This window comes from Atheta coriaria, unplaced genomic scaffold (assembly GCF_025399875.1).
Source record: "Atheta coriaria isolate IRGN ID8LTWV9N9 unplaced genomic scaffold, Caltech_Dcor_3.1 hic_scaffold_6_pilon, whole genome shotgun sequence".
In the NCBI taxonomy this organism is placed as follows: Eukaryota; Metazoa; Arthropoda; class Insecta; order Coleoptera; family Staphylinidae; genus Dalotia; species Dalotia coriaria.
In genome coordinates, this window is record NW_027045448.1 from 11,385,111 (window position 1) to 11,406,932 (window position 21,822).

Here is a 21,822-nt window from a genome sequence, read left to right on the forward strand (position 1 = left end):
TTAATCCACAAGTTTAGTAGTAAGTTTCATTGTGTGCCAACATAACTCGCAGCACAAATTATTACGAAAGGAAATGGCGTGCGCATTAACACGAACTATTTATAAAAACAATCACATTTGCATTTGCTCCTACTGATTGTTCTTTCTGCTTTTGTTACAGGTGAATTTTTATATTTCGGGCGCGTTAGTTGACGGTTCTTTTAATATTCTAGATCTTTTTATCATTTTTAATATGTGATTACGGTTTACTTAGAGAAGTGACACGAAATACTAATTGAGTTCGGGACGCGACGACATTATCTTCATTAATTTTCGCAGCAGGCTCATGCCATGACGCTTTTCATCTTTTAAGGAAAATGTGCAATAGAATTCTTTCAATAAAGTTCCGACGAAATCGAGTGCGCGTCGCGATTTAAAAAACGAAAGAACCTATGTGTAATTCGTCTTTTGCTTGTGCGTGTTATGGGAGTGATATTCCACTTCGAGATATTCAACCACTTTGGCTAGAACTATGTGCGAAAGATCCACTGCTAGAAACGCCGGCTGTCTTCAAGTAGTGAGTACACCTGACACCAAACTGGATGTCTTGTATTTATATACGCATGCACACGTGCAATTGTTTGAAGAATTGAAATAATTCTTTAAATTGGTAAACTTTGCTTCCGCGGTTAAAACTAGGATTTTCCGGGTGCACTGATGAAAGAACCTTCGAAAACCTTAAATAAAAGGCTCAGTGTTGCTAATATGCGCGACACAAATTTAGCTGAGGAAGAGAGAGGAACAGAAAAGCTCTGATTAGACTGTTAGGGAAGTCAGGCACGATTGAGCGCAGAGCGCACTGCCTTTTTATACCTTGGATCTATCGGTAAAAAGTGGTAGGGGATGTATCTCCAATTACTGTCACTCTGAATACAAGCGGCACTGGAGGGGGAGGGGAAAATTAGTAAAATATGAGTGTTCTTGTTTAATGACAAGTAGTCATAATCGATACTTCATATCGATCAATTATACCAAAAATCTCTTTGTATTTTTTAATTTCATAAGTTTTATTTTGTGCAGAAGAGAAGATTTCTGTATCAAATCTGAAACTATACTTGTTTCTTACTTAACTGTGAATCACTATCAAAAGAATGTTGAATTTATAACTCTCAACACACGCTTAATGTTTGTCACATTTGACTAATTGTTTTGCATTTACCTAAACTTTGATATCAAAATTGAAAAATAACATCAACAATTAAATGGTAAATAATTGATACAAATGAATCACAATTGGGGTATAAAAGGCAGCAAGTCCACGAAGGTTAGCATAGTCTTCTGCTAGATCTTCTAGTAGTAAAATCACATTTAATTTGAACAAGTGGATGCGACAAGTAAGTTGTCTTTTGAATTGTAATTAAAATTTTAAATATTAGAATTTTTCCAATAATACACATTTCATAATACAAAAAAAAAAAACTTGTAGAATGGGATTGTTACGGTCGTACATACTCAGTACATTGATCACGGTGGTCCTTTGCCAAAAGATTATGTCAGTTCCCTCAAGCAAGAAATACGAACCTACATGGGATAGCTTGGACACTCGACCAATGCCGGTCTGGTACGATGACGCGAAAATAGGAATTTTTGTTCATTGGGGTGTGTTTTCGGTTCCGAGTTTTGGTTCGGAGTGGTTCTGGCATAGTTGGAAAGGTGAGACATTAATAGAAATATATAAATGAAATATTTATAAGTATTATCGCCCACAGTCCGTAACATGACGGAATACACTCAGTTCATGGAGAGATATAGGGCTACGTCCTCTTATCAGGAGTTTGCTGGCGATTTTAGCGCTGAATTCTTTGATCCCAAATCCTGGGCAGAACTTTTTAAATCAGCCGGCGCGCAATATGTAATTTTAACTTCAAAGCATCACGATGGTTACACTCTATGGCCATCAAAGTATTCTTACTCATGGAACAGCGTTGATGTCGGTCCTCATCGTGATATTGTTGGCGAACTCTCTGCTGCTGTAAAAGCTGAAAACATTACATTTGGATTGTATCACTCGCTCTACGAATGGTTCAACCCGATGTATCTTGATGACAAAGCTAGCAAATTCGCAAAGGACAATTATGTTGTAAGAAAGGTACTGCCTGAATTGACTGAATTGGTTGAAACGTACCAGCCGTACATCTTGTGGTCGGACGGAGACTGGGAAGCCAGTGAGGACTATTGGGAATCTAGAAAGTTCCTCGCATGGTTGTACAATGACTCACCAGTGAAAGACAAAGTTGTGGTTAATGATCGTTGGGGTATTAACATCACGTGCCAACACGGCGATTTCTTCACTTGCCAAGATAGGTTCAACCCTGGTGAGCAATTGTATTCTCGTTTAGGTAATTCGTATTCTCATAAAATTGTTTAGGTGTTCTTCAAAGACACAAGTGGGAGAACGCGATGACCATTGACCGCAAATCGTTTGGCTACCGCAGAAACGCTAAACTTGAAGATTACCTCACGACTCATGAACTTATATCGACCATGGTTGAAACTGTTTCCTGTGGTGGCAATATTCTTATCAACATTGGACCCTCAAAGGATGGTACAATTAATCACATTTACCAGGAGCGCTTGTTTGATTTAGGTAAATGGTTGAGCGTCAATGGAGAGGCTATCTATGGCACCAGACCATGGGCTCATCAGAATGATACTGCTAGCAACACTTGGTACACCACCCGTGCTAACGTCATCTATGCGCTTACTTTGAAATGGCCGACAAACAACCATCTTAGGATTGCTGCTCCTGTGAGCATCTTTGAAAGTATCAGTACCATTCAGCTTCTGGGTCAGAAACAAAAGTTGAATGTTAAGTTGGAATGGACCTCAGATGAGAAGGTGCTGGTTGTTGAATTCCCGAACAAAGCCGTTGTCGCAACTGACTGGGTCTATGTCATCAAAATCGTTACATAAAGAGCTGCAATTGAAAACTATTGCCAGTTCACAATGATTATGAACCTAGTTGTCTTATAATATTAAATTCATGAGCATTCATTTATTGTCATGTGTTTTTATTCCGCCACGTTATTGAAATATTGTTGGTGCATATTTATTTAGTAATTACTCACCCTTAGATGAAAAAATATGCAGGGGATTTGTGTAAAACCTAAAAAAAAACAAACCGTACGAAATTGTACCTTACACTTTAAACTAGGTACCCCTTTGCTAAGAGTTTTGGGGCTGTTTATCTGATTTTTGTTGCTTTCCCCCTCCTCTCTCTTTGGAATATCTCTGGAATACATAGATACGTGCAGTTGGTACTTTTCAGCATCGGTTAACCATCAACCAGTCCCCACCATCTTTTGCGGGTGGTCCGCAGGTATAAAAGGGCCGCATATAGCGTGCAACGTGCTCAGTCGTGCCTGAGTCGTCTAGTAGTCTAGTCGAATGCCTCTAGGTTTTGCTCTTTTCTCTTCTTGGAGTTGGTTAACATGGAATAGTTGCTGGTATATATTGCGCATAGGGGATGTCCAGGCCCCCTATCTGAAACACATTGCGCTTTCGCCATGACTATGCAGTCAATTAGTTTATAGGTACATTATGGTAATATCTAGCGCCTGATTTAAACCGTCGCAGAGTAATGGAATGACTTCAATTAAGGTGTCTTAAACAAATCGTTGGTTGCTACAAAGATTGTAAACATCAAATTTTACGTGTGCTCTTTCTTTGTGGTTTTTGCTGGTTTTCTTCTTCTGTGCTCGGTATCTGGCCGCCCGAAACGACATGTGCAAATATACAAATATTGTATATTAAACTATCGATATGAGTACATATATATACTCATATGTATTGGTATCACTGGATTTCATGACATTACTGGAATTTGTTTTTTTACTTCTTTCTCAACAATAAGAAATCACGTAAATTAGTTTAATGCTACTTGCTTCTTCATCTCACATGATTCAGTTGATACAAATATAATTTCTACACTTTTCTAATTTGCTCTTTTGATTGGCTACATTAATAAACATTAGAATTGTTGATACATATACATACAAGTTACCTACTGCAAACACTAGATATTTGGAACGAGTTGTTTTTAAGTTTAAACTATAAACTAAATTCTTAAGTCAATTACTCCGCACCAATTGGTTAAATATTTTTAAATTCCTCACAAATGAATATTGGAATATAAACAAAAAATATCAACAATTAAATGACAAATTAGAGATACAAATGATTCACCAATGTACTATAAAAGGATTCGACCTGTACAGCAAGTGCATAGTCTCGAGCTGCACTTCTAACAGTAAAAACAAATCCACAGTAATTAACAAGTGGATGCGGTAGCGTCCAAAAAATAGTAAGTTTATTTTAATATAATGCTTAATAAACAATTACTTTTTCAAAATACCTCAGATTTGTTATATCGAAAGTATTGACCACTCAAATATTAATCTCATATCAAATATCTATGAATAGAATAACATTATTTAATTAAATCACTTTTCTAACCGATAACCGACTTTTATAACAAGATTGTTTACATGCTCTAAGGTCAATAATTCATTATAATACGATAATGCATATGAAGTTGAGTGTTTACAATTGGTAACGAGCTCTAACTACTCATTCGTCATACTCAGTCAGTATAAAAGCAGCAAGTGATAGATGTGTTTGTATCTTTTAGCATGACAATGATACGACACATCATACTTTGTACGCTCTTTGGCGTTGTGTTATGCCAAAAGACATTAACTGTGCCTTCAAGCAAAAAATACGAACCTACATGGGATAGTTTGGACAGTCGACCGATTCCTGTATGGTACGATGACGCTAAGATTGGTATTTTTATTCATTGGGGTGTATTTTCTGTCCCGAGTTTTGGATCTGAGTGGTTTTGGCATAGTTGGAAAGGTACGATATAAACAATATAATTTTACACGAGAAGTATTTATTGTATTCAAATGTTTATTACTAATAGTTCGTAATCTGAGTGAATATAACGAATTTATGGAAAGATATCCTAGTTCCTTCTCTTACCAAGAGTTTGGAAAGGATTTGACTGGTGAATTCTTCGATCCTAAAGCTTGGGCTGAATTGTTTAAAAAGGCCGGGGCTCAATACGTTGTTTTAACTTCCAAGCATCATGAAGGTTACACTTTATGGCCTTCTAAATATTCTTACTCGTGGAACAGCGTTGATGTTGGACCTCATCGTGATATTGTTGGCGAACTCTCTGCTGCGGTAAAAGCAGAAAACTTGACTTTTGGATTGTACCATTCGCTTTACGAATGGTTCAACCCAATGTATCTTGATGATAAAGCGAACAAATTCATGAAAGACAACTACGTTGTAAGAAAGGTTCTGCCTGAAATGACAGAATTGATTGAGACATACAAACCGCACATCTTGTGGTCTGATGGAGACTGGGAAGCCAGTGAGGATTATTGGGAGTCTAGAAAGTTCCTCGCTTGGTTGTACAACTACTCTCCGGTAAAAGACAAGATTGTTGTTAATGATCGTTGGGGTATTAACATCACTTGCCAGCATGGCGACTTCTTCACTTGCCAAGATAGATTCAACCCTGGTGAGCAATTGCAATTCGGTTTATGTAATTCGTGTTTTCATAAAATTGTTTAGGTGTTCTTCAAAGGCACAAGTGGGAAAACGCCATGACAATTGACCGCAAATCCTGGGGATTCAGAAGGAACGCTGAACTCAACGACTACTTGACCACTCACGAGCTTCTAAAGACAATGATTGAGACTGTTTCATGCGGTGGTAACATTCTTATTAATGTCGGTCCTACAAAGGAAGGCACAATTGAATTGATTTATCAGGAAAGACTCTTGGATATTGGCACATGGCTATCGGTAAACGGCGAAGCTATTTATGCAACTAGGCCATGGGCTCATCAGAATGATACGGCCAGCAATACATGGTACACAGCTCGTGCTAATGTTATCTATGCGCATACTTTGGAATGGCCGGCTGACAACCGTCTTAAGCTTGCTAATCTTGTGAGCATATTCGAGAGTATTGGCACCGTTCAGCTACTAGGTCATCCGGACAAACTCAATGTGAAATTAGAGTGGACCACTGATGAGAAAGTAGTGGTTGTTGAGTTCCCGAACAAGGCAACGGTGACTACCGACTGGGTCTATGTCATCAAGATCGTTTCCTGAATAGCTATATCTAAGGACTGTCGTTTTTCACAATGCTATCATTTCCATTTGACATTTTGAATAATAAATCAATGAGCATCCATAAAATTTTGTATGAATTTTAAACATTTAACTTTTAAATGTAAAGTTATTGTTATTAACAAGGAGATAATAAAATCTCCAAATTCGCGATTTGCAAAACTTATTTCACAGACACATAAATAAACATAGCGCTACTATTTTTATTGCAAGGTGATGCAATGTTAGTTAGGATTGAAATACAAGTAATTAAATTAGCATAATATAAAAAAACAATGCAATTTATTGTAATCAAAATAGTCGAAATTTTAATCCAGACAAATTTATTGCTTGTCCAGTTGTGCAACTTCATATAAATACGCCCCCAACAGTTTGGTCTGGAAATAATGTAAGAATTAGTTTAATTTTCTAACAATAATTGTGTTAATCGAACTTACTCCTTCGATATAATTCCTAACGTCCAGTTTTTCGTTTTGTGAATGCGCGCCGTCGTCACCGCAACCAATTGGCAACAACAAAACGTTCTTTCCGGTAGCCTCCTGGAAAGTTAGCGTGACGGGAATGGAACCACCTTCGCGAATTAAATCCGGATCTACTTTGTAGACATATTTGGTGGCCTTCTGCGCTGCTACGTAGTGGGGATGATTCGGGTCCTCTGTCCATGGTTTCCCTCCATGAACCATTTGAGCCTAATCGATTACAAATAATTAAATTGATAATCTAAATAAATTACATATTTAGTTAAAATAAAAAAATAGCCGTGCATTCAACCGGTTTGCTAAACCCAGACAAAACAAAACCAAATAAAAATTGAGCAAGAGTAAATGTATTTACTTTAGTCCGTAGCAACTGAACTTTTTGAGTGTTCTATAAATAATCAACACGATTATCAGACACTCCTCCACACAAAGGTTTACTTTGGAATACAGATTGTAGTAGATATGAAAAGTGATCCTTTAAATGTCAACAACGTATGTAGAACAATCGAAGCATCAAAGTTCATTTATGAAATTTCGATTAATGAAAGTGCAAATAGAAAAAACTCTTTTAATTACACGAAATATTATTTACGAAGTTAGGACCCAAAAGCGGAGAACGCATTTCCGGAGATTGTTTTGTTCACGAACAACTCGTGACATAGATAAGATAGCAGCAATTACCGCAATAATTCGACAAACATAACTATTGGCCAAATGTAGTTAAAATAAAAACAAGTTCATTACCTTCATTGTATTAGGAGAACCTCTTTCGGCCCATTTCTTCTCTAAATGCGCGACTACGTATTTGGCAATTTGTTCAGGCTTCTGGTTTGGTACAATGCGAATTGAGAATTTTCCAATTACGTTACCAGGAATGACAGTTTTCTGTCCCGGTTCATAAAATGCACCTTCTACACCATGAATCGACAACGATGGCTGCCTCCAGCGGTGCATGAGTAGTTCTACTTTATTCTCCTTATGTGGCAGTCTGGAGGTGCCGATGCTTGAGCGATAGGCGGGCACATCGAAGTGAACTTTCTCGTACAATTTGCGCTCTTCTGGGGTCAGAACAGCTACTTCTTTATAGATGTTGTCAATAAGGATTTTGCCATCTTTGTCAACCAAAGTGTTGAATAGATAGACCAAATCAGCCATAGCTTCATGACTAAACACAGATCATGTGGTTATAGATTAAAGTACAAATAAAATATCTGAATCACTTACACAGTACCACCAAATACACCACTATGCAGATCTTTGGCAGCACCTCCCAACTCAATAGTGAAATAGCAGATGCCTCTGAGGCCATAAGTAATGCAAGGATGATCAGTGCCCAACCAGTAGTTGTCAGAAATGCAGACATAATCAGTACCAGCCAAGAACTTGTCCTTCTCAGCAAAAGCAAATCATCCAAACCTTCACTGCCACTCTCCTCCATTCCTTCAAAAACGAATTTGAGATTCACTGGAATCTCAGTGTTGGTCTGTTGATAAGCTTCCAAAGCATGAATCCAGCAAAGAACTGGCCCCTTATCATCACTGGCACCGCGTCCGTACATCTTGCCATCTTTCTCAGTTAATACAAAGGGGTCAGTGGCCCAACCATCTTCTTTCAAAGCTGGCTGCACATCCAAATGTCCGTAAATCAGGACTGTCTTTTTGTTAGGATCATTTCCCAACTGACCAAGCAAAACTGGTGGCAATGGGATCTGCCTGCCATCAAACAAAGTTTGTGTACCGACATCTCGCAAAGTTGTGCTGACGCCTAGTTTTTCTAACTTGGCTACGACGTATTTCACCATCGTGGTGATATCGCCTCGCTTTTCAGGCGAAGCCGAAACCGATTGGATTGCGACGGCATCCTTAAGATTTTGAATGTAACTTGCTTTGTTAGCATCAATGTGCCTATACATAAGAATGTTAGCGAGATTTGTTATTTAAAAGAGTAGCGAATAGTAACTTACTTGAACACTTTTTCCAATGTAGGCGGCACACTAGTCATGATTACAGCTGACTGTAACAACGAAAATACTCTGAATGAAACGGGGCGACAAATGGGAGTAGAGAAGAGCAGTGAGGCCAGTGTGATCGGAGACAATGCTTATGTACGTGGACGATAAACCGGCTAAACCCCTCTAAACTTATTTTCACAGAGTCCCCACTCGCAAACCTCGCCTAGTAATCATTAATCAACTGAATGGAATACAAATAACTGATTGTATGCTTTCCACGGTTTCCTTGGTGTTTTTCCATAGCTTGCTGGGATGCATTCATTTTACTACATCGTAAGCATCGCAATATTAACTTTTAATTTGTAAATCAAAATAAAATTTGTGCCAGTTCATTATTTTAGTATAAATAATTTGATTATGTCAAATAAGTAAGTGGAATTAAAGTCATGTTTAATTAATCATCATAATACATGACCACCATAAAATAGTTAAGACAATAAATGTTACTGATTTTAGTTTCTAAATCTTATAACTAAGTAAATAATTATGCAAATTAAGGAAAATTAAACCCGCATTATGCGCAACTTTCCGCAACGCAAACAGTGCGAATGCGCATGTTTGTCGTATTGCCATGTTTGAAAATGAAAATAAAGCCTTGACATTTTAGGTTATTATCAGTTATCAAATATCACGAAAACTTCTTTTGTGTTGTGATTTCGGTTAGTCGTGTGCCCTTATTGTGAGCATTATCGTACATAGCAGTAATTTCCATAAATTAAGTCATCAATCCATTCAATAATGCAGTAAAATTCCATTAAATCTTCAATGGATTCAACATCAGAAAATATAACTATAAGTGATTCAAATTCAGAACAATTCCAAGAAGAAATAACATACTCTCAGGGCTCAACAGTAACAGTTGAGCAAGATAATGAATCAGAGAATCTGCAAGCAGAATCTACAGAGGCATCATCAAGTCAAAACACTGCTTCTGTAGCAATTTCTGTAGATGACAATGAAGAGAATGAAACAGAAGCAGAAGATCAAGATGAAAGACCTAGTAAAAAACCTAAGTTAGATGAGACAATAGATGAGGAAGGGTCTTTGTGTGTGATATGTTATGAAGTGTGGGATCAGACAGGTGATCATAGAATCTCAGCTCTAAAATGTGGGCATTTGTTTGGGCACAAATGTATCCTTCGTTGGATGGGGGAAAACAAAGTCTGTCCCACTTGCAAAACAAAAGCAACTAAGAAAGATATTAGGTTTATTTATGCTAACAAATTAATTGCAATGGATACAGGAGAGCTGACAAGACTGCAGAAGGAGTTAGATGGAGCTAAAACTGAAAACAATAATCTTCAAATTGAACTCACAAGTGTCCTCTGTAAATTAGCATTGATGAATGCAGAGATCGAAAAGTACAAATTCCAGATTGAGCAGTTAAAAACTATGCCAACAGTGCCAGAGGAGATAAAACCAAGTGAGAAAGGTTTTAATTTAAAATATTTTAATAGTTTTGTGGTGTGTCCTCAAGCTTCCTGCAGAGTTATGGATTGTTTACTAAGTAAAACATCTATTATTGCATCTCTGAAGTCCGGAAATAATTTATTTCCGGGCTATGGAGTGAAGCAATTTAACTCTGAAACGTTTGCTTCATTCAGTTATACTCCACTGCACACCAAAGCTATAAGAGATTTGAGATTTAATCAAATGAATGCTCGATTATTGAGTGTTTCATTAGATAAACATTTTAGCATTGCTAATATTTACAGTAATGAGACGAATATAAAGCAGAGTTGTAATGATATGCTGTGGTCATGCTGTTGGGATTCTAGTAAGTTTATCGGTATTTTTTAAACATGTTAGGGATAAGTTTTGATAATTTTTCTCTTTAGCTAATTCCAACATATTCTACATCGGTGGCCAACAAGGCAGCGTAAAAGTTTACGACTCTCGGTATATCTCCGATTCACCAATCTCTACACATGAGGTCGTAGGCGATATGTCTCCAGTGGTCTCCATAGTATCTATTCCATCATGTGCTGCAAGCGCCATGCCTCAAGGTGGTTTTATAGCCTGCAAGCTCAACTCGCTTTTCGCATTTGAAAACTGTAACGGTACTGTTAAACAGACTCTTTTACCCATTGAAGGACCTTTTGTTTCAATGGCATATCACGAAGAGGATAAGCATCTCCTTGTCTCAGCTCGACCGAACGTGCGTGAGACATCCGCGCGTTTTATCGTTTGCAATTTGAGTAGAGACACAAGTTCCTTGAATTGCAATCGTATTCACACATTCTCTAGCGGTAGGATGCAGAAGCAGTTGGCCCGGTCGTGTTTTGTGCGGAAAGACGAATGCACTTATGTAGCAACTCCCAAAGATTCCACCGTCCAATTGTGGAATTGTCAAACTGGGTTCCCGGTGACTGCTGGTCGGACCGATAGCGCCATAATTGATTTGTTGCCTTTGAAGAATCCCAATGGGACGCACTTGCTTGCGCTGACTGAGAAAAAGTTGAATGTTTTTAAACTCACTGACTTGTGATTTGGTAAGATAGTTCTTAGTTTTATACATTGCCACACAATTGCTACGTTTAAGACAGTTGTTACCCAATTCCAACTAGGATTCAAATAATTGAACCAAACACGGCTACCTCTAAACACATCTACACTTACTTATATTGTAAATATTTTAACTATTTTTATGATTAAATATCTTTACAAAATCAGAAGTGGAGTAGAAGTGGTATATCCCCTGGTACGTGAGAATTAAAAACTTATTTTTGACTGGCTAATCATAATACATCATACATTGAAATTTAAAACGAAACAAGATGGCGTCGTGCGTGCTGGGTTGTCAAATATCACTCAAATATCATAAATAGTATACGATTTCATATTTTGAAAATTATTTTTCTCTGGAGTGATCCTTTTTCCTTTATTGAATTGTTTTTAGAAACACTTTCATTTATAAAATGAAAGGTAGTACAAATAACAACATGTGATACAATTCTTTATTAATTTCTTAGACGTGATTCAGTAATCGGCAAAGTTTCAGTAGATTTGTGACATATTTGCAAAATGCAAAGCTGTGAGTGACTTACGCCAATTCGTCGTACATTCCAAGTTCGAGTCAATCCCAAAGGAGAATAGTAATTAAATACACAAGAAAATTCGAAGCTCAAAATTCCGTGAATTGATCAATCTATTCAACATTAGATTTTAAAACATTGATAACATTGCTTTCTTATTATCGTTCGGTTGGTTCAACAAAGAAAAAATGGTTCTACCTACGGCACTACTTACGCATTATTGTAATGCAAATGTTTGCGAAAATTAAGGTGGTCGCTACTTCTCTCCTGTCTGTAATTACACTATATTTACAATTTTTAATACAAGCTGCCTGCTGCGCGACGAGTATATTTTTGTCTTTTATAAACAGAGATATAAAGAAGACCATGTCTAAGATGCGCGCCTTTTTTTCAATTGGCTTATTGTATTTCGAACAACATGTACAAAAATAAAGGCAACATTATTAAAAAAAACTTGAATCCAATGCGGAGAAGTGGAAAACTGTGCGCCGAAACTCAACGCCCATGTGTAAAACAATCGCATGTTCAGTATTTATTTTTCGCTAAAATGGTCATGGTTTCGTGTATGCATCTGTCTGTTAGTGTGATGATGGGTTGAGGGGATTCTCACGGAGAGGACCGAGATGTTGGGCTACTAACTAAACAACTGCTCAGTGGCACGCTCCAGATCCCAATTGTAAGAGGAAAGCGCTACGCGCGCCTGGTGGTCGTCCACTCCCATATCTTGCAACCGTCTAATTTTGTCGTCGCAGTCGGGATTGACGTTAGGGCCTCCGGCGTACACGTTTGTCCAATGGCGGGCGGTCATCAGGAACATTTCGCTGTTCTCTTTGAATTGTTTAGCCACCACCGCGTCCTGGGGATCATCCGGCTCCGCCGCTGCCAGCAGCGCTTGAAGCGATAAAAGGACTGTTCTTAATGTCATTGCTGCCGCCCTTTAAAAAGATAAATATGACTGTTAGTCTTCATGTCTACAAAATTAACTGCACCACATACCATTGGTCTTTCAAAATGTCTAAACAAATTGCACCAGTAACTGAAGAAATGTTTGGATGCCATATTTTGGTCATAAATCTAACTTTTGGTGGGTTAAATGGATATGTTTCAGGTACTTTAATTTCCAGCACAAACTTGCCGCCTTCGTAGGGGGTGTCGGGCGGACCGTCGATCTCGCCCTTCAGCTCCGTGTAGTTGTCGTTGATCAATTCCACTCGTATGGCGCATCTGGCAACCTAAAAACACCACTATCATCAGAGGTTAAGTGACAAGTGATAACCTTCCGGCCGCTTGCTGGGCTGTTTGTGTTGAATTTCGATCGCATCCCGGGCGAGCTCGCGAGCGAATCCGTTTCGTCACTCGCGTGCCCGGAGCACCAGGTCTCGTCCCCAACGCATTGCCCTTCCAGCGATAAGTGTACCCGACCAACAGAATGTGTGAAGGGGAGCCCAAGGGTAAGCACAACAAGAACAATTGAGTGTCGTTTTGCGTATTGAGTGCAGTCATTGTGAGAAAGGTTGTTTTCCACGAACGCCGTGGCCTCGCGAGAGTTCATGCTCCGGGGCGACTCTAGTGAGACCGTGAGGACTATTTTTAGGCGCCGTCGGCCGTGACACCTGCGAACGATTTTTCCAAACGGACGGGTCGCTGCGCTGTTTGCTTACCTCTTCGCTTTTGATAACCTCTTTGAATTCGCGTTTGATTCGTTGTGCGGCGATGTTGGACATTTCGGCGACGCGATGCGATGAAAATACCTTCTCGGCCTGCGTTCACGTTGCTGCTCCCACCAAACTAACCAACTAATTGCTAATCGATGTTCATTTACGCACAAACGGCCAGGGCGGATTGATGCTTGGCGATCGCTACTTTTTCAAAATAGCACATGCGAGATGTGTGGATAGTATTTTTTCGAGACTTTCGCACTTTGTAATTTAAAGTGAACTTGGCTGACATGTGTCACTTTTTCACTTCTCACTTCACTGTTGCCAACTTTCAACCAAACGCTGTTTCCGTCATTTACCTGCTTTCCTTGCGTGTTTGTTGTCGTAGGTAGTGCGTAGACGAAAACTCAAAACTAATTTAACTCATTTTCTTTCTTCCTTTAATTGCAAAAATACTAATACACAACATACAAATAACATCTGATTAAAATTGTAAACTTTTTTATTTTAATAAAAAATATATACTACAGTGGCACCATATTTTACTACTTCATATGATTTTTACATTGTTTAAAAAATATTTTGCGCTACTTGCCACTGATGCTTTCTTACCTAATTTCTATTGCATTTAAACACTCGGAATAATTTATTTCCGAATATCATCCGAGCATAAACCGACATTGGCCGATTTTGCTCACTTCTACAACGGCCGCATGCAGTTCTTGCACGTTGCGCTTGATTCCGCCTGCCGGCAATCGCTTTGAGTTTGCATCTTTCTTTGCACGTTCGCATTTATAATCTGATCGCTTGTCGGTAAGTATTGCGCCAGTAAAACAACCCGGACACTCATCTGCATCGCCTCAACCGAGCGCTTGTTATCCATGTTATCTCTCGGTTTTGAAATAATTTGACCGATTTGACGTCGTCGCGTGCGCATGTTGGTGCTGCGCGCTTTCTGATTGGTCGGCTTGTTTTCACAGCGATGCCCATCTTATCGCAGCCCGTGCGTGCTAGAAGTTTAGTGCGGGCGAATATCGAGAAGCCTAGTGTGATATTGCACAGCAGAATGCCCAACATCAAAGTCTTCAGCGGTACCTCGCACCCCGATCTCGCGCAGCGGATCGTAGACCGCCTGGGCATCGATCTTGGTAAAGTTGTTACCAAGAAATTCAGTAATCTCGAAACATGGTGAGTTTACCCTAACCGTTTTAATTTACGTATGTAGCATGCATGCTACGTACAATACCTGCTCGCACACGCACGTTTATAAGTTGTTTTTCTTTTCGAAAAACAAAAGCGTGTGCGAGTAGTGATATCTGATTTCGAGCGTTTTTTCATCAAGTGCGTACTTGCCGGTGTCAGACGATGTCATGACACGGTCGGAACTTGTTTGTTCGATATGAGGATTCATTGATTACATTTTGGTATTATTAGGCGTGTGAAAACAATTAAACTGCATTGCATTTTTGCATGCGTTTTCTTTCAGCGTGGAGATAGGCGAGTCGGTGCGTGGCGAAGATGTGTACATCGTGCAATCGGGCAGTGGAGAAATCAACGACAACCTGATGGAGTTGTTGATTATGATCAATGCTTGCAAAATCGCATCAGCGAGTCGCGTGACCGCCGTTATCCCATGCTTCCCGTACGCCAGACAAGACAAAAAGGACAAAGTGAGTAACGCGGTGGTGGCCCGGCGCCGCGCAGCGATACGAGAGTAAGATGCACACGCGCATCATTAAAAAAAACCGATCGTGTCTTGTGTAGAGAGCGTTTTTATTGCCAGACACTCTTCACAGTCAGAGCTACCTGTAACTCCACGTGACTACCGCATGTTGCGTTGTCTCTGTCGTACCTGTCGAAAAAAACATCGAAGCATCGATTTTTTTAATTGATTTATTTCTGTCTTCCAAGAAGGTTTTCTGGACCTGCAGACCAATTTTATCTTTCTGCATTTCCAGAGTAGCCGCATTTTAAAAGTTTTATTTATTCGTTGAAACAATTCTGTGAAGCAAGACGAAACCATTAACACTTTGTTTATGTAACAAGATATTTTTCTTTGGTCTTATCTCGATAACTGCCGGTAACGATAAATAATACTGCTGCTCAAAGGGCAATTAATCTGGAAATATTATATGAACTTTTGAAATTTTACTGATAAGGCTGACCGTTCTCTTTGTACAATGTTAGCATTGCAATTTAATATTAGACATAAACAAATCGTTTACTCCTGGATAGGCACGCTGACTTGCACATGTCATTATCGAGCTGCCAACTGTTTATGAGCAATTTAATTCCTACGTATTTCTGGCAACCGCACGCACCACTATTTTTATCGTAAAATGACAGAATTGTTTTTTCCTGGCAAATCCGGTAAAATATCTGCAATTATATTTTACATTTCGTCTCATTCGCACATCCATGGATTGAGAGCTTGCACAGAGCTTGCCTTTGTTTGCCTCTTATTTATTTTAAGGCGAAATTTGCAATCAAACGCAGAAAGTAAATTTTGGTTTATTTCGATTTTCTATAAATTTTATAGGGTGAGGGTGCAAAAGACCAACTACAAAAGTGGAAATCAAACGAATGGAAGTTCAGGGTAATTGCACAGACTCTTTTATAGATTACAACCTCTCATTGAATGCTGAATCAATTAATCATACAACCCCAAAAATACACCATTTGAAATCATAGTTTTTTGGAATGTGACGAACAGATTCGTCTCGCATTATTTATTTCGCATACTAGAGACTAGTGAAACCGTTGTGTTGTTGAAGTGGTTGACGAACCGAAAATAAGTCAAAGGGTCGCTTTGCTGAAGGGGGTTCCTTGGTAATAAAATCGCTTAATTAAAAACCAAGTTCAATGTTGTCCCACACATGTTCGACGCAATTTGATTATTGATTAATACTAGATTTAGTCCGTGACGCACACTAAACTAGACTAGTATTAGCAGATCGTTTGCCCGTCACAAAGTTTGTTTGTTCATTTCTCGATTTCGATGTATTCATTGACCATGATTTTAATTACCATCACAGCTATTATAGCATTAACGTAGATTAATTGCGGGGCATTCTTTTGGGGAGTTCAAAGTGTCATGCCTTGCGGCGTGCGTTATCAGTGTTTATCTGCTGCTTTCGTCAATCTAATCCAGTTTTTGTTTGTGGCTTAGTAGCGTTAAATAATAACTTGTTATGTTGGGCGAGACGAAGGCGTGCATCAAATGTCTAACAAACGAATAACAATTACGCAATAATCGCTTGTGCTTTTAACATTTGTCCCATATGTACTTGTACTAACGCCTCAATTTTGCTTATGCCGTCTGCGACTTTGCTCTAACATTGCACTTAATCACAGTTCTGCAAAGAATGATATGTGCCGGCAGGCTGTAGCTAATATGGAGTTGATTGTTTATCTCTCTAGAGTCGTGCGCCTATCTCTGCCAAACTGGTGGCAAACATGCTGTCTGTCGCCGGCGCCGATCACATTATCACAATGGACCTGCACGCATCTCAGATACAAGGCTTCTTTGATATTCCCGTGGATAACCTGTATGCCGAACCAGCCGTCCTGAAATGGATTAAGGAAAATATCGCAGATTGGCGCAATAGTATCATTGTATCGCCCGATGCTGGTGGCGCGAAGAGAGTCACTTCAATCGCAGATAGACTCAATGTTGAGTTTGCGTTGATTCACAAGGAGCGAAAGAAGGCTAATGAGGTGGCGTCGATGGTACTTGTCGGTGATGTGAAGGATCGCGTTGCTATTCTTGTCGACGATATGGCTGACACATGCGGCACAATTTGCCACGCCGCAGAAAAACTTATGGAGGCTGGTGCCACCAAGGTTTATGCAATTCTTACCCATGGCATATTTTCGGGGCCGGCTATTTCCAGGATAAATGCGGCATGTTTTGAGGCTGTCGTTGTTACCAACACCATTCCACAGGACGGACATATGAAAGAGTGTTCAAAAATTCAGGTATATTTTCTGTTCGACAGATAAATATTGTGTTTGTGCAATCGTACAATTTCTATTGCAGTGTATTGATGTTTCCATGATGTTTGCCGAGGCTGTCCGGAGAACGCACAACGGCGAATCTGTTTCTTATCTCTTCTCGAACGTTCCTTACTAAATGGATAACAAACATCAGCAAAGCGAATACACTGCAAATATTTGAAAGACGAATCAATTTGCTACTAATATAAAATATACACTAGAGTCGATAAAAATAGTAATACATATATGTATTTGAATTATACAATGATAGAGATGAATGTAAATTACGGATGATCATATGGCCACATACAAAAACAAAGGTGATAAGAATGTACATGGGCTAACTAAAATCAAAATAATTGGGCCAACGAACATTGAAAGAACGCATCATTTCGGAAGTGGTTTGCGTCAAATTACATGAAGATATTTTATATTCCAAATGTTAATACAGAAATATATATTTACTATGTACATTTTTATATAGGACACAATGAAGCGAAGCTGTTCTGTTAATTGGAAGCGATTGATCACAACACAACCACTTTTTATTAGATTTTTTTGTCGATGTACGGGCATTGTCCTGGTTCGTACGGTCCATTATCTGGTTTCTTACATATGAAATGTTTTTTCGGATTCAACGCACACTGAAAATTTATTTTTTTGTTACTTTAATACATCCTGTTTATGTTTGTTTATTGACTATCTTTTGATGATTTCAAACAATTGTTAATAATACACTCTTAGATGGAATCTCTGGATGCGTCCGAGCATTACATTCTGCGCGAGCATTGTGATTAATTTAACTTGTTGCCATAATTATTGTTTAAATGTTGAATAAATGCAGGAATTGTTTTCGTTATGCTAGAAATCGTTTGTTGGGCTGATATAAACACGTGCGTGTGTTAATGAAGGTAGTATGCGCGATGCATATTGCATCAGATATCATACAAATTAAATAAATAGTTTTCAAAACGCTGTGTGTAGATATTTTCAAATAAGAAATGTAATAGTAATTGCTAGTCAACACTTGTAAACATTTTAACTTAAATTAAGTCTGTATACTAATACCTTTTTCAATTCGTAGATGAGCTCTTCCAGGCGTTTAATACGTTCTTCTGTTTCATCTAAATTAGTTTGAAGTTGGTCCCCTGTGCATTTCATGCGCTCCTTGCGCATTTCTTTTACTAATTCCTGTAATATTTTATTTTGTTCTGTTATATTGCGGTGCATATCTATATTGCAGTAATCTCCTTTGTATAATTCTAATTCTTTGGATAACTTTGAATTTTCTTCGCGTAGAATATTACATTGGTTTTGCAGTAGGTCACTTTCTTCCTTCATTTCATTGAGTTTTAACTGAACTTTGCTTGTCACTAGTTGCAGATCTTTTTTTTCTGCTTCCAATTGCATTTTATTCTTGTTGTAATCACTGACTACGTCATTTAATTGTTCGTTGTGCTGTTTTAAGTGTGTGTTATCATTTAACAATGCTCGATATTCCTTCTTTATTTGCGTACACTGCGTTTTTAGTTTTTCATTTGTTGTGCTCAAGTTTTTCAATTGTGTTTTATATGCTTCTACCGGTAAATATTCCTGCTGCATCTTTCGCAACTTATCCTGTAAAAGAAGATTGTCTTCCATAGTAAAATCTAATTTAGTTTGCTGCTGCCTTATCTGAAAAGAGATGAACTTATCAGGTTTACTAAAACAAGTATGTATAACTAATTCTCGCACTTGATTTGATTTTTGTTCCAGTTCTTGTTCCAACTCCAGCAACGTCTCTCCGTGCCTTCGTTGTAATTCGTTTATGAATAAATTGTGTTCTTCTTGCAGTTCACTCCTGATATGTTTGCGGCGCGCTTCTTGTTGTTCCAATGTAGATTTTTGTTCATCACTCATGTGTGTTATCTTGTTTGTTAGTTTTTGGACGACTTGTGCACAAAATTCTTTTTCTTGTGTACATACTATTTCGAATTCATGAAATTTCTTTTCCAAAATTTGAAGTTTATTGCGTAACGTTTCTATTTCGGAATAAGCAGTTTCTAAATGTTCCTTTAATATTTTATTAGTAGCGGTGACTTTATCCAACTCTTCTGCTTTGATTTTATATAATGTTTCTTGATATCGGAAATCTTTTTCTAATTTGGCCAACTCTTGGAAAATTTTTGTCAGTGATGTGCTACTCTCATTACTAGTAGCAGTTGAAATATCTTCTTTCATGTTTGTTATTAAATGATTTGGAGCTTCCGAAAATTTTTAGGTGGATGAGTTAGCAAAAATATTTTAATTAACTATAGTTGTCAAAAATGTCAAAGATCAAGTAAGATATGAGTCATTAAAACGTCAAATTTAGTCACTTTGTAATAAAATTATCTTCGTAAAAAATACTTATAATTTATTAATATAATTTGCACTACTTTTCATATAATAATATATTTAGCGAATGCTATTTCCAAAATTCTTATAATGAATCGACAATACATTTTTGTACTCATTTTCTACAACTTTCTTACGGGTACTCTTGTTTCCAAAGAATCGCCAAACACAAATTCTGTAGTCTTCATCGTAAGACACTAAAACCCAATTTTAAAATATTTTAAATTTGTGTTCAGAAAATTGACATACTTAATACAGATCTATCCGGGCTCCACAACAGATAATCAATAGCCGCTGGACGATTAGATATCTCGTGAATAATATTATCCAAACTTGAGAATATTAAAATTGAATATTGTGGTACAAATTCAACCAGTTTGCATAGACTGACCTAAAATGTTAAACGCAGTATTGCAGATTTTCTTTCATTATATTAGGTTTATTTTACCGACCACCAGCTCTCCCGTTAAATCATTCCATGTTAATGCATGTATCACTGATAATGGTTTTAATTTTCGACTGTCCAGCCACTTCATCGTCGCTACATTTAAGACAACAATGGAAGTAAATGTTGCATAGCACACAATAGAATCTTTCCAAGGGTGCCATGCTAATGCCTAGAAAGGATACATGTTATATAGAGGCAACATTTTTATTATCACTAATTGGGTATATACCTTTTTTGTAAAAGCATTAATTTGACAATATACTTTGTCGGGCCACTGCAAGATGTTAATGATAGAACTCCGAACTATTGCATAATAGCGTTCATTTATTGATGGTTTTATATCTAGTATCTCTTCGTTTCCATACATCAATGACTTTTTTTTGCCCCTTTCCCAAATACGCAAAGTTCCATTATTGCAACCAGTCAGTATTGTATTATTGCGTCTCCATGCTATCGCTTGAATTTTGCATCTATATCCTGAAATAAACGGTGGCGGGCAGGCACATCTAAAGTTTATACATTATATATTTATGTAGCGAGTAAATTAATATTTTGACATACAGTCCGGGGAAAGGTAGTATTCCTTCATTTTTTCCATTGTAAATTAAAGTTAATGAGCCGTCAACGTTGTCCACCGTGGCTACCAGTGTACCGGAGTGATTCCATTTTATGTACCTAGTCGGGTAGTTTAATTGAATGATTTTATCAGGTCTTTGTTTAACTTCAAGATCAAAGATTTCTAAATAGCCAGAGCCATTTATTAGCGCTAAAGGTCCATTGCTGCTCCAATCAACGTGATTATCATATACTAACAAAATTACAATGATAATTTATATACTTTCTCTGTATGTTATATTGTCGTTACCTCGTGGCGCTAAACTTATTCTTCGGTACCACATGTGATACGGTTCTTTATCACATATTTCGTTTTTCTTTCTCGGCTTTGATGGCCATGTATTTGGATTTGATTGAATAGTCACTTGTGGTTTACTTTCGAAGTGTGAAAATTTCAATACATTTCCGTTGGAACATAGTTTACATTCTTGCAAAAGTCTTAAATTGGATTAGTATTTAGGTATACTGATTTGTTTTCATGTGTAATTGCTTACCTGTCGGTATAAATCGAATTGCCATCCTCTGATCCCCTGAAGTTTAATTTAAAATAGCATGTTTGGCAATCGAATCTTGAGCGTACTGGAATATGTCGGTCCCAATTTGAATTATAATGGTCATATTTATTGCAATTAAATTTGGACATTCTTATTTCTGGTTTTACCAACAAAAATTATTCAAGACTGAACTGCTGAATATGACAGGTTTAGAAGTGCAGGTTGTAATATATGTAAACTGTTCGTTCAAAATTGAAATTGTAAAATGGACGAAGATAAATACATAAAAAGATGTTTCTAGGTCATGCATTTGTAGATAGATCCAGCTCGATTGTATCGAATAAATTCAAAACATATAATTCTTTCTTTAGACCGGTGATGAAGGAGAGTAATTCATATAAACTAATTTATTTTTTGATTTTTTAACGTATTAACATATTTTACTATTATGATATAGTTGAATGAAAAATGTCCATAGTTTCATAGCATGTAATGAACGGGAATCAAATGAATATTATTTAATTT

At 37.7% G+C, this 21,822-nt stretch overlaps 8 protein-coding genes across 10 annotated transcripts; 4 read left to right on the forward strand and 4 right to left on the reverse strand.

Moving 5' to 3' along the window:
- Positions 1-1,279: 1,279 nt before the first annotated feature.
- Positions 1,280-3,033, forward strand: LOC135794682 (alpha-L-fucosidase-like). Its single transcript, XM_065306042.1, has 4 exons — positions 1,280-1,373; positions 1,466-1,692; positions 1,749-2,354; positions 2,408-3,033. Exons 2-4 carry the CDS (start codon positions 1,467-1,469, stop codon positions 2,950-2,952), a joined length of 1,377 nt encoding a protein of 458 aa, XP_065162114.1. The 5' UTR covers positions 1,280-1,373; position 1,466; the 3' UTR covers positions 2,953-3,033.
- A 1,214-nt stretch (positions 3,034-4,247) lies between these two features.
- On the forward strand, positions 4,248-6,254 carry LOC135794440 (alpha-L-fucosidase-like). Of its 2 annotated transcripts, XM_065305727.1 has the most exons (4): positions 4,248-4,342; positions 4,670-4,896; positions 4,964-5,569; positions 5,623-6,254. In XM_065305727.1, the coding sequence occupies exons 2-4, from the start codon at positions 4,671-4,673 to the stop codon at positions 6,165-6,167; spliced, it is 1,377 nt and encodes a 458-aa protein (XP_065161799.1). In that variant the 5' UTR covers positions 4,248-4,342; position 4,670; the 3' UTR covers positions 6,168-6,254. The 2 variants fall into 2 exon arrangements, with proteins under 2 accessions (XP_065161799.1, XP_065161800.1); XM_065305728.1 differs by lacking the exon at positions 4,248-4,342 and having other exon boundaries at positions 4,609-4,896.
- Positions 6,255-6,450: 196 nt separating this feature from the next.
- On the reverse strand, positions 6,451-8,820 carry LOC135794439 (cytosolic non-specific dipeptidase-like). The gene is given in 6 exon segments (XM_065305726.1): positions 6,451-6,562; positions 6,623-6,874; positions 7,409-7,829; positions 7,889-8,060; positions 8,063-8,568; positions 8,628-8,820. Coding segments are annotated over 6 exon segments (1,443 nt in total). The 5' UTR covers positions 8,666-8,820; the 3' UTR covers positions 6,451-6,508.
- Positions 8,821-8,913: 93 nt separating this feature from the next.
- On the forward strand, positions 8,914-11,350 carry LOC135794438 (E3 ubiquitin-protein ligase rfwd3.L-like). The gene is made up of 2 exons (XM_065305724.1): positions 8,914-10,452; positions 10,514-11,350. The coding sequence occupies exons 1-2, from the start codon at positions 9,441-9,443 to the stop codon at positions 11,161-11,163; spliced, it is 1,662 nt and encodes a 553-aa protein (XP_065161796.1). The 5' UTR covers positions 8,914-9,440; the 3' UTR covers positions 11,164-11,350.
- Positions 11,351-11,791: 441 nt separating this feature from the next.
- Ubc4 (ubiquitin conjugating enzyme 4) lies at positions 11,792-13,682 on the reverse strand. Its single transcript, XM_065305734.1, has 3 exons — positions 13,372-13,682; positions 12,707-12,942; positions 11,792-12,645 (listed from the first exon to the last, which is right to left on the reverse strand). Exons 1-3 carry the CDS (start codon positions 13,432-13,434, stop codon positions 12,345-12,347), a joined length of 600 nt encoding a protein of 199 aa, XP_065161806.1. The 5' UTR covers positions 13,435-13,682; the 3' UTR covers positions 11,792-12,344.
- Prps (phosphoribosyl pyrophosphate synthetase) lies at positions 13,002-18,232 on the forward strand. 2 transcript variants are annotated; one of them, XM_065305730.1, is made up of 6 exons: positions 13,002-13,161; positions 14,349-14,556; positions 14,855-15,038; positions 15,908-15,964; positions 16,789-17,346; positions 17,408-18,232. In XM_065305730.1, exons 1-6 carry the CDS (start codon positions 13,140-13,142, stop codon positions 17,498-17,500), a joined length of 1,122 nt encoding a protein of 373 aa, XP_065161802.1. In that variant the 5' UTR covers positions 13,002-13,139; the 3' UTR covers positions 17,501-18,232. The 2 variants fall into 2 exon arrangements, with proteins under 2 accessions (XP_065161802.1, XP_065161803.1); XM_065305731.1 differs by lacking the exon at positions 15,908-15,964.
- On the reverse strand, positions 17,805-19,689 carry LOC135794443 (coiled-coil domain-containing protein 186-like). The gene is made up of 2 exons (XM_065305732.1): positions 19,099-19,689; positions 17,805-19,038 (listed from the first exon to the last, which is right to left on the reverse strand). The coding sequence occupies exons 1-2, from the start codon at positions 19,582-19,584 to the stop codon at positions 18,403-18,405; spliced, it is 1,122 nt and encodes a 373-aa protein (XP_065161804.1). The 5' UTR covers positions 19,585-19,689; the 3' UTR covers positions 17,805-18,402.
- A 72-nt stretch (positions 19,690-19,761) lies between these two features.
- On the reverse strand, positions 19,762-21,603 carry LOC135794441 (Cdc20/fizzy protein cortex). The gene is made up of 7 exons (XM_065305729.1): positions 21,298-21,603; positions 21,054-21,241; positions 20,750-20,996; positions 20,418-20,694; positions 20,193-20,357; positions 19,990-20,131; positions 19,762-19,937 (listed from the first exon to the last, which is right to left on the reverse strand). Exons 1-7 carry the CDS (start codon positions 21,444-21,446, stop codon positions 19,801-19,803), a joined length of 1,305 nt encoding a protein of 434 aa, XP_065161801.1. The 5' UTR covers positions 21,447-21,603; the 3' UTR covers positions 19,762-19,800.
- Between the last annotated feature and the right edge of the window lie 219 nt (positions 21,604-21,822).

What these genes read in the sequence shown, in the direction of transcription:
- LOC135794682 (XM_065306042.1), top strand. Translation starts at nt 1,467, where the DNA reads ATGGGATTGTTACGGTCGTACATACTCAGTACATTGATCACGGTGGTC. An exon ending in GTTCTGGCATAGTTGGAAAG is followed by an intron (nt 1,693 to 1,748) that starts GTGAGACATTAA and finishes TATCGCCCACAG; the next exon opens with TCCGTAACATGACGGAATAC. An exon ending in CCAAGATAGGTTCAACCCTG is followed by an intron (nt 2,355 to 2,407) that starts GTGAGCAATTGT and finishes AAAATTGTTTAG; the next exon opens with GTGTTCTTCAAAGACACAAG.
- LOC135794440 (XM_065305727.1), top strand. Translation starts at nt 4,671, where the DNA reads ATGACAATGATACGACACATCATACTTTGTACGCTCTTTGGCGTTGTG. An exon ending in GTTTTGGCATAGTTGGAAAG is followed by an intron (nt 4,897 to 4,963) that starts GTACGATATAAA and finishes TATTACTAATAG; the next exon opens with TTCGTAATCTGAGTGAATAT. An exon ending in CCAAGATAGATTCAACCCTG is followed by an intron (nt 5,570 to 5,622) that starts GTGAGCAATTGC and finishes AAAATTGTTTAG; the next exon opens with GTGTTCTTCAAAGGCACAAG.
- LOC135794438 (XM_065305724.1), top strand. Translation starts at nt 9,441, where the DNA reads ATGGATTCAACATCAGAAAATATAACTATAAGTGATTCAAATTCAGAA. An exon ending in GTCATGCTGTTGGGATTCTA is followed by an intron (nt 10,453 to 10,513) that starts GTAAGTTTATCG and finishes TTTTCTCTTTAG; the next exon opens with CTAATTCCAACATATTCTAC.
- Prps (XM_065305730.1), top strand. Translation starts at nt 13,140, where the DNA reads ATGTGTGAAGGGGAGCCCAAGG. An exon ending in TTCAGTAATCTCGAAACATG is followed by an intron (nt 14,557 to 14,854) that starts GTGAGTTTACCC and finishes GTTTTCTTTCAG; the next exon opens with CGTGGAGATAGGCGAGTCGG. An exon ending in GACAAGACAAAAAGGACAAA is followed by an intron (nt 15,039 to 15,907) that starts GTGAGTAACGCG and finishes TAAATTTTATAG; the next exon opens with GGTGAGGGTGCAAAAGACCA.
- Ubc4 (XM_065305734.1), bottom strand. Translation starts at nt 13,434, where the DNA reads ATGTCCAACATCGCCGCACAACGAATCAAACGCGAATTCAAAGAGGTT. An exon ending in AGGTTATCAAAAGCGAAGAG is followed by an intron (nt 12,943 to 13,371) that starts GTAAGCAAACAG and finishes TGGTGTTTTTAG; the next exon opens with GTTGCCAGATGCGCCATACG. An exon ending in GACATTTTGAAAGACCAATG is followed by an intron (nt 12,646 to 12,706) that starts GTATGTGGTGCA and finishes ATCTTTTTAAAG; the next exon opens with GGCGGCAGCAATGACATTAA.
- LOC135794443 (XM_065305732.1), bottom strand. Translation starts at nt 19,584, where the DNA reads ATGAAAGAAGATATTTCAACTGCTACTAGTAATGAGAGTAGCACATCA. An exon ending in TGGAACAAAAATCAAATCAA is followed by an intron (nt 19,039 to 19,098) that starts GTGCGAGAATTA and finishes ATCTCTTTTCAG; the next exon opens with ATAAGGCAGCAGCAAACTAA.
- LOC135794441 (XM_065305729.1), bottom strand. Translation starts at nt 21,446, where the DNA reads ATGTCCAAATTTAATTGCAATAAATATGACCATTATAATTCAAATTGG. An exon ending in AATTCGATTTATACCGACAG is followed by an intron (nt 21,242 to 21,297) that starts GTAAGCAATTAC and finishes ATCCAATTTAAG; the next exon opens with ACTTTTGCAAGAATGTAAAC. An exon ending in CCCGGATAGATCTGTATTAA is followed by an intron (nt 19,938 to 19,989) that starts GTATGTCAATTT and finishes ATTGGGTTTTAG; the next exon opens with TGTCTTACGATGAAGACTAC.